This window comes from Hylaeus volcanicus, chromosome 6 (assembly GCF_026283585.1).
Source record: "Hylaeus volcanicus isolate JK05 chromosome 6, UHH_iyHylVolc1.0_haploid, whole genome shotgun sequence".
NCBI classification, from domain to species: Eukaryota; Metazoa; Arthropoda; class Insecta; order Hymenoptera; family Colletidae; genus Hylaeus; species Hylaeus volcanicus.
In genome coordinates this window covers 7,978,495-7,997,069 of record NC_071981.1, presented here as the reverse complement: position 1 = coordinate 7,997,069, position 18,575 = coordinate 7,978,495, and the positions used below count along the sequence as shown (strand labels likewise).

General features: G+C 35.0%; 1 protein-coding gene across 3 annotated transcripts in view; it reads left to right on the top strand.

The window, feature by feature from the left end:
* LOC128878190 (uncharacterized) overlaps nucleotides 1–18,575 on the top strand; it is a 428,083-nt gene that overhangs the window by 132,080 nt on the left and 277,428 nt on the right. For all 3 annotated transcript variants that reach the window (XR_008457354.1, XM_054126195.1, XM_054126196.1), the window contains one exon: nucleotides 15,926–17,367. Coding sequence is in view for 2 of the 3 variants with exons in the window: in XM_054126195.1 (XP_053982170.1) it covers nucleotides 17,298–17,367 (70 nt within the window). In the remaining variant the exon portion in view is untranslated. The remainder of the gene's footprint in view (nucleotides 1–15,925; nucleotides 17,368–18,575) is intronic.

The following is an 18,575-nucleotide window of genomic DNA, read 5'->3' as shown; positions in this document are numbered from 1 at the left end:
GAGAGAGAGAGAGAGAGAGAGAGAGAGAGAGAGAGAGAGAGAGAGAGAGCAAGTTTAGTATTTAGTTCTTTTTCTTCTAGTATAATAAATACTACATAGTATCTCCACAATGTAACACAAGCTGTAATAATTCACTAGATAATTTGAAATGGAATTATATTACCAACGTTAAAAATATTAAATAATCTTTTAAAATATTAATAACGTTGAAAATAACAAACTATCAATAGCTTTGTAAATAGTTATTTTTGTCTAGAATTATATTTGAAATAAATTAAAATAACGCTTCAGTAAATAATACAAAACGAAATAATATTACTAACTTCAATAAAAATGCTTTTGAACCAAAAAGGAACGCGTACTTGTGAATGATGAGAAATTTTCTATTGGATTTCAGAGAAGCGTTCCTAGTATTGTTTCCTCGTTCGCAAACTTTGTATGACATGAATTTTTCAATACAGTGGCTGTTGTGTTTCACAAATTGCGCATCGACGGAGGAAATAACGCGTGATTTTCAGCGGGGGTTCCCGTACGAGGTACCGGGAAGCATTGCTCGCGTTATTGATCAAATTTTGTAGATGACTGGCTTCAAAAGGTTGTAACTTGCCATTGAAACCGTGGATTTATCCTCGTCGAGGTTTGTGCTTGCTCTGCAATTAGCGTGGAATACCTCGTTTGACAATGTGTTTACGGGGATTTCAATTTTTTTTATCTCCCTTTTCCACTCCGAACAGAAGTTTCGCCCGTTCGACATTCGTTAAAAGTTTCGAAGCTTTAACTTTTTTCGCGTGGCGAGCGCCCCGGCTATATTTCGTTAATACTTTTGTCACACTTTGCCAAATGACGTGGCAATAGCTCGTTCAATTTTTATATATACACCCCTGTCTTTTCGCAAGGAGAAATTAATTTGCATAAACGAAACCACATTTAATTATTTTTATCCCTACATATGTATTTTTATCTACAGGGTACGCTAAAGTATGACAGACGCATATTTCAATAACTATGGATGATACGAAAAAATTGTTTCGATGTAAATTACAGGATACGATGGGCTTTATATTGTGGCGTAAACGAAATTTTTTTTACATTATTAATTTAAAAGATATGATCCCCCAAAATATATAGTTCCATTTAAGAAACAAAACTTTACTATTATATCTTTTACATTAATAATATAAAACAAATTTCGTTTACGCCATAATATAAAGGTCATTATATCCTGCAATTTCATCTAAGAAATTTTTTCGTATCGTCCATAGTTATTGAAATATGCGTCTGTCATACTTTAGCGTGGACACCCTGTAGACTAGAGACTTCTACTTTCTTAGAATGCTAATTTTTTAAGTGTTCATGTGGAAATGAATAGCAAGTATACTATACTTGAATCAAATATAAATATCACTAGTATATTATTAAAGAATTAAGTACTGAATAAATAATTTGTCAGCTTTATAGCTTCTTCACGTTTAGCTTCTTAAATATTTGTCTCAATCTGTGCAGATAAGTTTACTGAAGTTAGTCTCTTGTGTTACGTTCCGTACCGAATTTCAAAATTTTATCTCTTGTCATTTTGTCCACATCGACCGGATGTATTTCGATAATGCATTTGCATTCTGGGAACTCCCTAATCGAGTATACCGAAGGTCTTTGATGTTGTAAGTTAGTTAATCTCTTGGCGACACGACTCAGATTATTAGTATAACAAATTCCTTCCTTGAAATCAACGTAGTCCCACGATCAAACTTCGGATGTATACATATAGATTAGTTTTACTTCCGAGAACATTCAGATTGTAACTTGAAGTCTTTTCGCGTGTGGTCTAATAATGCCGACTATCGAGCATTCTGGAATATTCCTAACTTCAGACAGACGTAGGAGCATCGAAACTACTATTGACTTTATTTTCTGATTTTATGTATTTCAAAATTATAATATTTCTTTATGTCAGTCAGCCGAAGCGATATGCTAAATTTAATACGCGACCTTTTGATTATTTTATTGCCATATTTTAGAGTTAATATCCAAATATGTTTCATCATTGTTAATGACTTAATAATTTCGCAATAGTTATTAATCTACCGTAAAATATCATTATTATAAATATAACCGAAGAGTGAAGAAATGTACTTGGCTCAGAGAGAGAAAGATAGATTAAGACAAGGAGAGAAACACACATACGGCTACTGCACAAAGGGTTAACGAATCACGGTTCGTTACGCATCAACCTCGCAGCCTAATTCGTTAGGCGTATAGCAATGCAATGTAAACAATTTCGGACTAGGCCTACTCTGGTCTCCTTCGGAATTAAAAAGTTGCGACACTCTTCGACGTACAATCGCGAGGTGCTTGTCGGGAAGTCCGTGAAGTGATTGAGCCTAGCCTTGTTTAAAATTTGTTTTTAGTAACAATTTAACAAAGAGATCTTCGCGAAAGACATGAATACACTTATTTTCTTTTTTTTTTATTAATTAATTCTATTATTTGGTAGCTATAGTTCTTTCATTTTATTTTCATATATTAATTACCTTAGCTCATAAAATTCAAAGTTCTATATTAATGGTGCAGTGGGTATTATTGTGTGTGTGTGTTTCTCTTTTCAGCAGAAAATCGACAGCAAAATCAGAGATCATCTAATCAGTTCAATCATTGGATAAATTTGTAGGCAAGCCAATTCCTTTACCCTTCCAGTTATTTAACGCATACATTGGCAAATAATTTCCAGTAGTTAATAAAATTGACTCTGAGAGTTCTCTTACTGGAAATTTTATATTATAATATAAAATAATATTAATATAATTCGTATATTGTTCTGATGAATTGTATGGATGTGTGTGTATAGTCAGAAGTGCTACTGAAAACTGTTCTAAATTGAATATCCTTTTATTGTCAATAATTTGTGTTTAAGAATATATATTCAATTACTATCTATTATAATAATAATATACTCACATTTTGACATCTTAGTAACAGAATTTTTCTATCCCTTGTTTTCCCTTTCTTCAATACAATTCCATTCTTAGCCTCCTCATAGTATTTAAATAAAGGGACTTTGATAGATGGGACCCGTATGGGACTAGAGTAGCTCCTTAGTCACAAATATTCTAAACCCTTTTACATAGAATTGGCTAGGGGTAAATCTCCAGACGTGCGCCGTTGCACGTCGCACGTAACAATAGTATGTATTTACTTGGCCGATCCAATGAATTTCCTTGGTGCTCTACTTAGAATATCAATTTGAAAATGATTGCTAGTTTGTTCGAATTTATATGTCCATGTAGAAATAAACTGGTATTCTAGAATTTGAATATAAGTCTGGATTAGGTCTAGGATATTTTCAGAGGGGAACATTATACAGGGTGTCTCAGAATTAGTGTAAGAACCGGAAATGTGGAGTAGCTGAAATGATTCTGAACCACAATTTCCTTTGCAAAAATGTCGTGTGGTGCTTCGTTTTTGAATCATTATCGAAAAACCATCGGCCAATCACAGCGCACGAGTAGCGCGCGCTCAGCCGCGAGAGGCTGGACTAATGGCTGGCCCAATGGCTGACCGCTGATTCGAGTGTCCTCTCGCGGATAAGCGCGCGCTACTCGGGCGCTGATTGGTCGGTGGTTTTTCGTTAATAATTCAAAAACGAAGCACCGCACGACATTTTTGCAAAGGAAATTGTGGTTCAGAATCGCCTCAGCTACCCTCCACTTTCGGTTCTTATTCTAACTCTGCGACACCTTGTATAAATTCATCTCATAAGTAATGTTGTTTCTTACGTTACTGTAAAAATACATTTTTCCTTAGACCGCACATAGCAAGGATAACAATAAAAAAAAGTATGGAAATGGAAACTTTTATCACGTCAGGTCCACGTCGATAAAAAATGATCTCCTACATAAAATCATCTTCAACCCCTTTCGTGCCTAGTTTATAACAAAACCATTTATATCATTATGTAACCTATGAAAAAAATCTGATTCTCTAAAAACAAGTGGCCCCTCGAGTTTTTAATCGCCATGGATAGTGATAACTGTTTTAAATCCTACTCAAACACGATCAAAACTATTTTATTAACATTTCTATTGAAATTTCGTCGATAGAGTATCGTTTCAATTTTTCTCCAATATTTTTTCGATCTGTTTCGTTTCAATTAAAGACTACTACCATAAAGCGAAATAAACACGTGCATATTCGGGTCGATTAATTAACAATTTCTGAATGAGAAGTGGGAGCAATTTTAAACCGTTTTGTCGAAACTACACGTGACGAAAGGTATGATAAATTGTCTTTATGTTACCGTAATCTAACTTGTCGTTAACTGTGTTATGCATACAGAAGTTTTGTGTACAAAAACTGCACGCGCGGACCAGGCCAGTGAAATTATGATTAATTTAGGAGCTACCTCAACTTACACAACCTGAAATTGTATGGAGGATTCATCAACTAGCAGCTTGAATTTTTGTTAATGACGTTTGATGTTCGGACACGTTGTCGATTATTACAGACGTGGCTTATATTTTTAAGTGAAATTTAATCTACGTTTAATTTGATGTAATTAGCAAGTGTACTATAATTGCACCTCTCGATAAGCGTTAGAAGATTCGAAGAGATTTCTTGAATTAGTTCGATGTAAGAATGTCAATTTCAAATTAACAAAATTCATGTCAACTTCGTCACCTACGATTCTAGACTATAAGATTACTAGACAAGGAAAGGAGGATATAATGTAAGGGAAGGGGACAAATGTAAAAACCCATTAAGGTATACATAATTAAAATAAAAAACTAGTAATTATGGAAGACCCACAGCCGGACCGGGTTTAAAAATTGCAAGATCGATAGAAGTTTAAAATAGAAAATTTTTAAGAAAATCGAAGGATACACAGTTTTACAAACACGATCGAATACTTAAAACTAAGAAATCTCGATTAAAAATACTTAAAATATTTTTTTTGTATTTTTGTCTGTAAAGTACATTTAAAAACGAAAATTTTGAAATTAAGGCAATTGAATTTCGATCATTATTAAGGAAGTTATGAGCATAAAACAAAGAAAGCGGTTCTTTTAAATTCGATATTTTTTGAACCAGTGATCAAAAAAATCTCAAAATTTACCAGGAAGCCTCTTTTGAGGTGTACTGAAAAATACCAAAAAATTAAGAAAATAAAAAAAAATGTTTCTAAACCGTCCGAATGGAATGCCTTATAGTGACTACTTAAAAATTAAATGAATTTCCTTGATACTCTACTTGGAATATAAATTTAGAAATAATTGCTAGTTCGTTAGATTTTAAATATCTGGCTTGGGTCTTTTTAATTTTTAAATTTGAATCTCGGTATCAATTAGTATAACATGACAGTTCTGGATTATAGTTTATTAACTTTATTAAATTTCATAGGGAACACGAAAGCTAGGATACGTCTCGTAGGACTCGTATAACACGACTTATGTAATTCACTTCTGGTGAAAGCAATTCTAATTCTTTTCAACGATCACTGAGATGCACGACAGGCAACTATAATGAGAATCGCATGCAAACTTTGAAGTTGATATTTGTCGTACTTCAGGAAGTAGAGCATCAGCAATTACACTCACTTTGGAACAGTATCACTTGTCCAGACATTTTATTCTAACCAGTCCTAAATTATTGCAAGTATTGTCATTAGATTTCACTTATTTTGTCTTCTGTATTGATTATGATATTATACCACGTGGGGCTTAAATATGGCGCCACTATCTTCGAGGCCTCAAGGGTCTCGTTTTCCTTGAAACTAGAGCATCCTGTATAAGTTATTTAATTGCAAGTTCCATTATCTGAAATAGCAACCTCGCTATGCGACGTTGACTTGTTTCCCTCCTACATTTAGATTCTTTTTATTAACTTCCCGATTTATAGGGAAGTTATTGTATTTGTCCCTAAAATGAAAAATCGATTTTTTGGCAGAACTCCATGTTGCAAGGTCATTGGATAATTTTAACCTATTTTTAACAAATTATTCGCGCGTGTGTATGTGCGTGGGCGCGCGCGTATGTATGTATGTATGCATGTATGTATGTAAACAAATTTTTCGTTAACGTTTTCTAAAAAACTAATAGTGAAATCAAAATGATCGATGATGCAATCGATGTGTATGAATCTAACTTAGAGCTGATTAGATTTTGTTCTAATTCGGTCCAGTGGTTTTTTAGTTTTTTTAAGAAAACTTAACTCAATAACGCAATCTAGATGGGAGAATATAAATTTATGAGTGAATAACTAAACGGAAATAATATATATACATATATTACTATTATTACATTTGTATGCATATGTATAACACATGTATATATACATACAGGGTGCTCCAAAACTATGGAAACAGTCAAATATTTCCAAAATGAAACATTTGTGAAAAAAAAGGTTTAGAGAAATGAGTTGGTTTAGAGAAATGGTTTAGAGTTTGATCTTCAAAGGACCGGTCAAAGTCACGTCAAGGTCAACATGATTTTTTTAATGGAACACCTCATTTTTTATCATGCACTGTGAAAGCTGGGTATGAGACCTTTTCAAAACACTAGTTTCAAAAATTTTTTTTATTCGCGATAGATGGCACTGTAATCGGAAATCAGGAAGTTTCTTGTTTGTTATTGATTTTTAACCAATTGTAGAGATTCGTATACAAAATTCTTCCTTGTTCAATGTATCATACTTCTAATTACTCATTTACATTCTTTCTTCACTTAATAATTCTTGTAAATTACTTCGTCTCAAGTTTCATCAGTAATATTATTCGTGAAATTCGGAACACAGTAAAACAATTGCTTCGAAATACATCTCGAACTTTCGGTTTGTACACAGACAGAGGTATTAATTTCTCTGATCTATAGTTAGATAACTCGGCAGAAATTTCTGATTACATTACGTTTCCTCGAACTCATAAATACGAGTTTGAGAAGTTATTTTCATTAGACATTTATGCACATAAATGGATCAAAGAAACGAAACTCCCACTCGAGCCTTTATGTCTGTTTTGTATATGTATGTATAACTTCTTAAACTAAATTTCGTACCGTGTACTTCTTGAAAACAAAACTTATTACGAAAGTACACGGTGAAAATTAAGTTCGTAGCTTCTCTTTATATTCCCTTCAGTTTATGTTTTCCAAGAGAATCACATTCTTCGGTGTACTTTGACTGTGTGTACTCACGGTATACAAATTTTCAATTGAACGTCAAACTTGTTATTTCCGAAAACGATACTTCACGCGATGTTAAGGAGATTTTTCAATTTCCATCCAGTTTTCTTCCGAAATTATCTGCTATTCTTTTCCTGCACTTTTCAGTACATTCTGTGACATATAATCTGTAGGAATATTGTTATTTAATATCATTGTTTGAATATCATTTATTGAATATTATTCTTGGAATGTCAATGTTTGAAAATTATTCCTATTCATCATCCTTAATATTTAAATATCATCATTCGAATATCATTATTATTATCTCGAAACATAAAATATTGTCTTAAATACCACACATTAACTAAATAGATCATCAAAAATCCACCATTATTTATCAAAATTCTATAAACATTCCTTACAAATCCATAAATTAATCTTCATATAACAGAAAATCTCAGCAAAATTCATAAATAACACAGCAGTAACTTCTCTCGTCATTTGTAACTGGAAAACGTATCCTAGACCGACTGCAATCGCAAACCGACGGCAGGGCAGCTTCCGTGTCTGTCCTCGTGACGTGTTATGCAAACCTTTCACGTTGTTCTTGGAAACCAAGATGTCCCTGCGTGTACGCGTGCTCAGGAACTTCGACCTCGCAGTTACGATTACTTAGTTGGCAAGAAGCTGCCACGTAACCGTCGAATTAGTACACCGATGAAAGACCATTTTCCCGGTGATCGAAGCACCGGCAATTTCCCCTCGAATAGACTTCCTATCGCCTCGCCCATCCGTTTCCAAAGTAGCGCCACTTTTGTACTCTTTTTCCCTCCCTGTGTCGCCGGTAACATCGACGCTGTGCAAATAATACTGCGCGTGTTTGCGTGTGTTTGCGTGTGTTTGCGTTTGTAGTACCGTGGGATAGATAACGGGGAGCCTCGATCTTTTCACTATTGAATTAATCGGTAGCCTAAAAATCCTTGTGTTAATTTTACAATTTAGGGCATTTAAGGATGAGGTCTGCTTAGAATGAATAAGAAACGAAGCATCTTTATGAATTTTTTTTGGAGACAAACGGAAAATTCTCTGGTGACAAGTTTTGGGGTGTTCGAAAGAACGTTTTTTAGTACACGTGTCGCAATTTTTGTGTTTGAAGATATTTTAAATTAACAAAGTTACGACGTTATGTAATTAGACCTCAGAGCTGAGTTAACCGAAATTAAAAATCAAACATTTTATCTATTATTCTAGGAGTTTATTTCTTCTTATTACAAATAATTGAATATTTTGAAGCACAATTCTGCTTCAATGATAGAATCTTTGGAAGTTTTTTTTATAATAACTGGATTTTACGGATTACATGTAATTTTTTAATAATATATTAAATTGTCTAAGTGCTATCGTTATCTATTCCTTCTTGATAATCGTGATTGTGAAAGTATGTAAATGTAAATATTAGATATGGAAGTCGAAAGTTGTGTGGGAGTATTTATCAGAGCTAAGTAGTTTATATTTGTATTGATGAGAAAATAGTGAGATAATTCGCTTTTGGTTTGATATGTGTACTTAATAGATTTTGGATATGGATTATGTCGAAGATAAATTTATTTATTCTAACCCATTTATTTGTTTTAACCCATAACAAATTTATTTAGTCTAACCCGAAATAACGAAATCACGAAACTAGTAGATATATTAACGAAATATATATAAATAAATAATATATATGAATAAATTGTAATTGAATTGTAAATATTAACGTAGTCACTAATAACCACGTAGTTGATGTGACCTTAAGGGTGCGCAGGACCCACAGCCAAACTTCGAGTTGACTTCAGCGACAGTTGCGGAAAAAGTACGAAACTCCGGGACAAGGATAAAGAGGGCGATACAACAATTGCAGGAGAGACGAGGACAGGACGATTAGGCTAGCATGATTTTTTTCCAGGATATTGAAGCCAAGAAGCAATATTTTCTAATAATTCTGGTTTTAATATATTCGTTACACTTTGGCGGATGCGACTCCAAGGCCTGATTTTGCAATTTCGGCCTTAAAACTTCATAAACAATAAAAGTATGTTTGCTATCTTCATTTTATTGTTTATAAAGTTTTAGGGGCGAAATTGCAAAATCAGGCTTTGGAGTCGCATCCGCCAAAGTGTAACGAATATATTAAAACCAGAATTATTAGAAAATATTGCTTCTTGGCTTCAATATCCTGGACAAAAATCATGCTAGCCTAATCGTCCTGTCCTCGTCTCTCCTGCAATTGTTGTATCGCCCTCTTTATCCTTATCCCGGAGTTTCGTACTTTTTCCGCAACTGTCGCTGAAGTCAACTCGAAGTTTGGCTCTGGGTCCTGCGCACCCTTAAACGAAGTAATTAAAAAAGAAAAAATTTATTGATTAGCATACACATCTATTGAATTAGGTTGTCCAGAAAGTTTCTTTCGCGAGTTGCACTCAATTATTTTATGTGGTCGTGTTTATATAAATAGACAGTCTAATTTCATAGATATTCATATTTTAACAGTAATGGAGCAAAATGAATCGTGCACAATTCAGTAATGGATTAGGTTGTCCAGAAAGTTCGTGCCAATTTCTAAGAAACATTCAAAAACACGTTTGAATTTTAATATGTATTTATTGAATTACATCAAATCCTTATGTCTACTATAATATTATTAATAGATTGCGGATCTTTATGTAAAATAAAATCTTCGCGAATGTGTCTACAAAAATTGAACCTAAATAGGAATTTATTTTATTCTGCAAATATTACAACATGAACTTTACTTTAAATCTTTTTTATATTCTTTCATATTGTTTGCATTTTGTAGGGTCTTGGAAATTCAAATTTCCTGTGAATGCATAAAGATCCGCAGTCTATTTATTAATGTCTGGTACGTTTAAGACTAAACCTAGTGGCGTTTCATTTGTACCTATTAAAAACTCGTTTTTAAATGAAATGCAAAAGTATCTTACGTGGAACCAAATTGAGTAATGCATGAAACAATTCTTTATTGTAATTCTTTATTGGATACATGAACTGCATATAAACGAAAGGAGTTTGAAAATAGTTTTCATTATTTGAAGTAGGAACATCTGCTTCCAACTTGTTTCTTCCTGTACCTTATTTGCCAAAGCTACCACGAGTGATATTATGAATGGATTCATGTCCAAGGTTTTTTTATTTCGGCAATCAATTACATGAATAAAATTCCAGCCGTCTCTGGACCAAACTATAATCGATCCTCTGGCTCCATCGCCAGTGGATTTGACACACTTCGGGTAAAATTCCTCCCCTGTTTGACGTCGTACATAAGATTCCTCATCTGATCCGAAACGATTAAACTTTGATTCGTTCGTGGAAACTACTTTGCTCCACTTCCCTCGTGTCCAGTTCGAATGCTCTCTCGCTGGTGCCAAAGGGTCCTTCTAATTTTTTCTGAAAATGCACAGACCTCTGCGAACGACCCGTTTAATCCAAATTCGCTCGGAGCGACGCGGACAACAAGTTTCATGTCGAACTTTCGTCAAATGTTCGAGTTAATGGCCACGTTTTATGAAGATTTTTATTTTGAAATGAGAAGTATTATGTGAGACCGATTTACTTTTCTCAACAATCAGTAAGATCTAATTTAATCAATAATCTGAATATGTTATTCTGTCGAGACGAAGAAATCCACCCGGCGCGGCCTGGGTCAAGGGCTGCCGGGGCTCTAAAGAATAAAAATTGAATTTATATAAGATAAAGATTTAGGGCGCCAGCCGATTTTACGGGAAATCGGCAAACGGCAAAGAAGACTCACTCAGGGTGGATGAGTTGAATGACCCGTGAAAGGCAAAGTGAGAGAAAGGATAGAATAAAATTGAAATAGAAATAGAATAAAGAAATATACTTCAGGTAAAATTAAATCTTCTGACTTACAGTAATTGACGATGATACGTTGCAACGACATACGTCACATATGTTACAGGAGGGGTTAGTATAGAAAAATATTTGATGTAGGCAGAAGTATACGAGAAATCCTCGGGAAATTTTAATTGGTTAGCTTTGGGTCTCAAATAAAATATAGAAATGTTTGGTATATTACAGAGAAATATTTTATAGAGAAATAAGTATTCAAGTGTCCTCTTTGAAATATTTTTTAACAGATTAACACAGACTTTCAAAATTAAATGTAGGAATATTTGATATTCTATAGAAAAATATTTTATAGAGATGGAAGTGTAGAAAATATTCTTCTAAAAAAATGTTGATTGACTAGCAGTGGCTCTCAAATAAAATATAGAAATATTTGATATTCTATAGAAAAATATTTTATACAGAAGGAAGTGTACAAAATATTTTCCTAGAAAAATATTTAATATAGAAGTAAGTATACAAATAATATTTTTCAAAATGTTTTGGGCAAGTTAGCACTGGGCCCCTAAAATTAAATTTGAATTCTAATACTACACTTAACGAAGTAAAGACGTAGCTCGGAAGAGTAACTATCCCATCATGCTAAAATGGTTTCTTACCCCCATAAAAGAGCACGCGTGTGCCCCTCACACGTACGCGCCCAGAGGGTTAACATCGACTCGCTATCTCAAGGAATGCTGGGCAATAGTGTATAATACTCGACGGAGTTCTCCCAAAACGCCTTTTCCAGCGAATAAGATGTCCCCGCGTTGACGTTTATAGAGTAAACCGACAGCGCCCACAATCTCTCCCTTCTATCCGCCACCTAACGTTGCGGGGGCAGCTCAGTTGTCTAAATCCAGCTCATGCTCGTCCTCGGGGATAGACAATAATCGCTTCTTAGGTCGGTCTTAACACTTTCCAGAAAAATGTTGCGGATAAATCTGTGGCAGAATTAAATTCTCGATAGGAAAGTTTCAAGAGAGAAACTATGTTCGGAGTGTTACTTGGAATAATTCCTTTTATAAAGAAGAATTTATGTAATGTTTTTGTAATTTTCAGAATATTTTAGGTATGTTTTAAAGTACAGAATAAAGTATTTGGTAATAGTTTCAATTCATTTCATATAGGAATCATTGAGATATGGCCTTTTTTTTAAAACAATATTGTTTCAATGTGTGGGAAGAATAATTCAAAAACTAATTGACAGGTTGCTTTCAAACTTTATATAAAATCATGAAGAATGCTTAATATTTGGCTTCCTAATGTGGTTTCTACCTTTAAATAAAATCCAAGTTTCTTTACACATGATTAGTAACAATATTTAATATAAAAATAAGTATACAAATAATATTCTTTAAAATATTTTAAACAGGTTAGCACTGGTATACAAAATTAAATGGAAGAACATTTGATATTCTATAGAAAAATGTTGATAGACCAGCCGTGGCTCTCAAATAAGATATATAAATATGTTATATAATACAGAAAAATATTTGATATGTATAGAAAAATATTGTATACAGGGTAATCAGTCACTTCTTAATTTCTAAATTATTTTAGTTTCTTACCCAACATAATAAGATTAGTATTCCTGACTTGAAAAAATATGATTAAGGTTTCAATACAAATTACAGTAAAGACTGGATAAATGCAACAAAATCGAGACTTATACTTATCCAATCTTTACTCTACATTTGTTATAAGTACACATAAGTAATACAATAAAATAAAAAAGATATACAGTGATTCCTAATCATATTCGGACAAACTATATTTATTATTGCAATGTATACCTGACCATAATTCAGTGTATATATTTTTTGTGAACCTTTCGCGAAATAACTATTTCGTATATGGCTACACACTTCAAGAAATAACGTAACGGAACGGACTCAGAGGCGCATATGGCAGACATTACGTCTGTGAAACTTCGAACTCGTGGCTGACGGGGATAGAAAGACTCAATTACACCTCGTTCCTGCGGAATTGGTCGAATACATACAAGTCGCTTAAGACGCCTTAACTACCCTAGGATTTGTACTGGCGTGTTCTGACTGTCAGGATTCGTTTAAGCGCTCTGTCCTACTGCGTCTCGATCACTCGTGTCCCAGCTCGCTGTATAGTCCACGACTATAATTTCGTTTCGCTGATAGGAATGGCCGAGGATACAAGTTTTCTCCGATAATGGAATTTCCAAGTCGTGCCAAATCGATTTCACTTTTCGAAATTATTTACTGGTGATGCGTTCCCTTGGAATCGGTGACAGTTATTGAAATCGTGATTTAATTGACTGATTTATTTAATTTCAAAAATTTAGTAGTGTGTGTAAGTAGGTTTATCGTTAGTAATTTTAGTGTTGGTGCGAAGTTAGAAATTAGATAGGCCATTTTACTGGTTTCTAATCTTTTTTAAAATGGTCTGGGTTTGGTCGACTTCTAGATAATTTAGAATTCTAAATGTGACGTTCTTTGATATTAAAATTTGATGTTAGTTTCTAATAGAAACTCACGAAAATAATAAAATTCTGAAGCTGGACGTTGCGAATTTGTATAATTAGGGCGAAGATAAGAGGTACGAAATGTATTTTGAAGTATCAATGTTGTAAATATGTAGTGTATAAAATAAAAAGTTTTTCATATTTTGGAATAGAAATTAAGATTTGAATTTGAAGTGACGTGACTACGTACTCTAAATTAATTACATGAATCGTCCCCATTTGATGTTAACGCGTTGGCTGTCAGACTAATAAACACGAAAATTCCCACTTGGCTAAAGGTTTTTTTCTATTCTATTATTAATTCCTGTCACCCAACGTGCACTTCTTTTTTAATAATGATTTGTATCCATAAAAATATCTTTTCAAATTTCTGTCCGGAACAAACGTCATGTCAGAAACGGCGGCTGATCTTATTATATAATATCGTAAAAATAATTCGTTTTAAAGAAGGAATGCTAAGTGTCAAAAATAAAATTGTTTGGTTGTAAATCCATCACGTTTGAGAATACCGGAAATGTTTTCTATCGATTAACTGTTTCCGATAGGAATGCAAATTAAATTCTTCGCTGGATTCGTAGTTCTAGTTTGACTTCTGTCACTTTTCATTAGGAGATTATCTTATACATGAAAATTTAAGCTGAAGATTGACATGAAATTAAATTTTGCGTTCTTGTTGACAAAAGATAGAATCGAATGTGGTATTTTGATAAATAAAGATGATTATTAGATGCTAGATTGCTTTTGACAATTGAATTTTTACTCTTTAATTTATTATAAAGATTTAAAACATATAACATTCTATGATATTTTGATAAACAAAAATGATCATTAGATGCTAACAATGATCGCTTTTGATAATTGAATTTTTCTCTTTAATTTATTATAAAGGTTTAGAGAATATAAAATTCTATCTTGATTTGCTTGTTTTATCTGTCGCAAAGTATTTCAATAACGGAACGAGGAATTCTTTTTTGAAGGGCTTGAAAAGGAAGTCGGTTGTTCTCAAACATGCATTATTAAAACCCTGCATCGTCTTTGAATGATCTCAACACTTATCATCCGAGTTCTGTATGCACTGACTGCAAAAAGGAAATTGGATTGAGTGTCAACACGCGTTCCACTCCTAACTCGTTCACGAGGCGATCCTTTGACTTGCTCAGCATCCTCTCACTATCATTTATTCAGACCACTGCAAAATGATTTGCATGACAAACCATTTCGAACTCTCGTAGAATCCAATTTTGATACAACGTCAAAGAGTTTATTACGAATCTGCGACTGAATTTTACTATTAATAGAATTAAAAGGCATTAATGAGAGTGAAACTTGTTTTTGCAAAATAGTTGCGAAATAGACTTTAGAAAGTCTTTTATTTCGAACTCTTTCATTTCGTTAAATTTTTAACATCGTTGAAGAATTACTTTTTTAACACGTGAAATATTTGTGAAGGTATAGCATAACAACCCCTCCTTCCATCATTTTTAATTTTTAAATTCTCTATTGTAATCGTTGAGCTCGAAAACTCTTACATATCAAATTCCTTCATAACGATACTTAACGAAACATACAAAAACGATTAATGTGTATAAATATTATATCTCTTAAGGTCAAACGCTAATATACCAACATTTAACCAAATAATTTCAGTTTGTTCACAAGATGACGTGTAGGTCGTTAATTCTGAGACACCCTGTATAATTATGTGTAAGAACTGGAAACGGGGTTAGCTGAGACGATTCTGAACAACAATTTCCTTTGCAAAAATGTTGTGCGGTGCTTCGTTTTTGAATTATTAACGAAAAAGCACCGACCAATCACAGCGCGTATTCAGCCGCAAAAGGCTGGCTCAAGCCAGGACCCTCGCGTCAGCCATTGGGCCAGCCGTCAGGCCAGCCATCAGGCCAGCCTCTTGCGGCTGAGCGCGCGCTACTCGTGCGCTGTGATTGGTCGGTGGTTTTTCGTTAATAATTCAAAAACGAAACACCGCACGACATTTTTGCAAAGGAAATTGTTATTCAGAATCGTCTCAGCTATCCTTTCCACCAATTTCGGTTTTTACACTTATACTAGGGCACCCTGGATAATATCTCTGATAATCAATATCAATATCGACAACGTTTGGCAGCATCGTCAACGTAAAATATCAAAGTAAATGCCTCGCAAGTTGTCTACAGAAACAAAATTCGGCCCATAGAGGGTTCAGTTGAAATTTGTTGACCTTGAAAACTCCCACACGTCAAGTGTCATCAAAACGATACATAACGAAGCATAGGAAAACGATTAAAACGCGTAAAAATTTCATTTCTTAACACTACGAGAGCTTGAACTTGGACCTCTCTCTAGCCAAATAATTCTCCTTCTGTTCCAGGACAGTGAGGGATCACACAGCAGCGGGCCAGCCTTTCAGGAACTGTACAACCCAACAAAACACGACTGCTCGGACGTGGGAATTAACGGTCGATTAATGTGCTCTATGACGCCTGCTTAATAGCCCGCGATCGAGCAACATGATGCACGCGAACAACTGCACGATTTCCCGCAGAGCTTGATTTAAATGGACAGCCACGGAGGGTCCATTTGTACGTTTTAATTTGCAGTCCCGCGCCAGCGTTACACGTAACAGTGGAAGAGAGAAAATAAAAGCAAAAGAAAAAGAATTGGACACAGTGATATTCACTTATTAATCATCTAATAGAAACACACTAATCAGAATTAAAAAGACGCCAGCGTTATACGTAACAGTGGAAGAGACAAAATAAAAACAAAAGAAAAAAAATCGAACACAGCGACATCCACTTACCAATCATCTAATAAAAGCACACCAATCAGAAGTAAAAAGACCAATTAAAAATTCCTGTTTGACGAAAGAAAGATCGATTCGCGTATCACAGTTTGGATGCGAACCTAACCGAAGCCATTCACGATCGGGACAAAGTGCAACTAACCACAAATTATGACCAAAGCGGATTCTAATCGACGGATGTAGAGCACGCGGCTTCCTTGCTGCACGAGAAAGCTTAATTCCCCTTCCGGCTCGTCCCCGTAGGGGCTGTCGATTCCCCCGTGCGATATTAAAACTCCAGGGAATCGAAATTACGAGCACCGTCGGTAAAACCCGTACAAATGGATTCGAGCAATCGATAATGCACGATTGTAAATCCTGGCTCGAAGCGAGCCGCGTGTCTGATGAATAATACAATTCCGCCGGTCGCATTGGATCCTCGCCTCTTCAGTCATCCAGGGAAAAGCTCCTGGATAGAATCGTAGAATCCTTATCGACTAACGTCGCGACGAAGCCTCTCCTGGTGCTCTCTTTATCTCTATCTCTCCCTCCCTCCTTGTCCCACCTCCTCCGGTAGAACCGGGGAGGTCGTGACGCTTCGATCCGCGTTAACGCTCAAAGACAACAGTGATTACCACGTTTCTGGCTGGGATCAAACCGGTTTCGACGAGTGAAATACCCCAGTGCCACAGTAATCTCGATGCTCGAAGAGTGTAGGTCGCGATTAGTTATGGTTCTCGATCGTGGTTTGCATGCCGCGCGGGGATAAACTACGACGGAAGAGCATGACAGTGACGTGGGTGTATTTGGATCCAGTTCCCGCGGTATACTCCGACCACTGCGAGTAACTGATAAGGAGATCCGAGGAAGTGTGCTTGAGACTCTTGTTCGTCGGTTTTTCTTTGGTCGGTGGAAGAGGATAGGTAGCGAGGAAGTGGAAGCGGAAGAGAGCGATAGCATGAAGGACCATCCTGGAAGATGGTTTCGCGTCGTGCTGCCGTTGATCACGTTCCTCTTGCGACAGACCGGTGAGTTTGCATTTGTTTCGGGGATATTGGGACCGTGGAAAGGGTTCGGAAACGTTTCTTCGGTGTCGAGTCTCTTGGCACTTGCGTTGGCACGTTGGATCCTGTGATCCCGTTGTTTTTGGATGTTGAAGGCTGGGCGCGATTGCGAGAGATGCCTCGACGGGTTTCCAAATTGAATATTTTGGATCAGGTTCGATATTAGACGAGGCGCCATGAGAGTTTTACGTGCGACGTTTCTGTTTATTTGAGTATGAATAGACCGCGGATGTTTATGCAAAAATGTACTTTCGCAGGTATATGAAATGTTGAAAAATGAAAATTGTATGTGGGGCATTGCACTCCAAATTGGACGGTTTAAACAATTTTGTTTTCTTATTTTTTTAATTATTTGGTATTTTTTAGTACCTTTCAAAAGAAGCTTCTTGGTAAATTTTGAGATTTTTTTGATCACTGGTTCAAAAAATATTGAATTTTGAAAAAAAGCCGCTCTTTGAATGGTTTTATGCTCATAACTTTCTTAATAATGGTCGAAATTCAATTGTCTTTTTTTCAAAATTTCCCTTTTTAGATGGCCTTTACAGAAAAAAATACCAAAAAAATATTTAAACTGTTTTTAATCGAGATTCTTAAATTTTAAGTATCCTTAATATTATAAGAGACAGTAAAGTCTCCTTAAATGCACACATTTCTCTACGATAAATCCACAAAAACCAACCCCACCATCCCCCAGTTTGTTAAATTACACAATTGTTTTTTAGAATTTTACATTTTCATTACCCAAACATAATCATATACAAATAATAATACTTTAATGGAAACATTGTCCTTTGTTTGATTATGTATATGATGTTGTTTGAGACAAATAATGGAAAATTAAAGAATTTTTTAACCCTACAGTAAAGTCTCCTTATATGCACACATTTCTTTACGATAAATGCACATAAACCATCCTCACCACTGGGATGTATACCCCTTAAGGGGTCCGGGAGTTCGATCGCCGAGTAGTGTAACATGATCTGGGATCGGATATATTGGTGAGACAATATTAATGCAACGACAACACTCACCGACATACCCTAGTGTTTTCGCTCCGTCCCCTTCTTTATTCGCTGTCCGCGTTCGAAACTCTACGATAAACACACAAGTTCAGTCCTGAGCTTGTGCATTTAAGGAGACTTTACTGTATTGCTTAAGAATATTGATCTTAT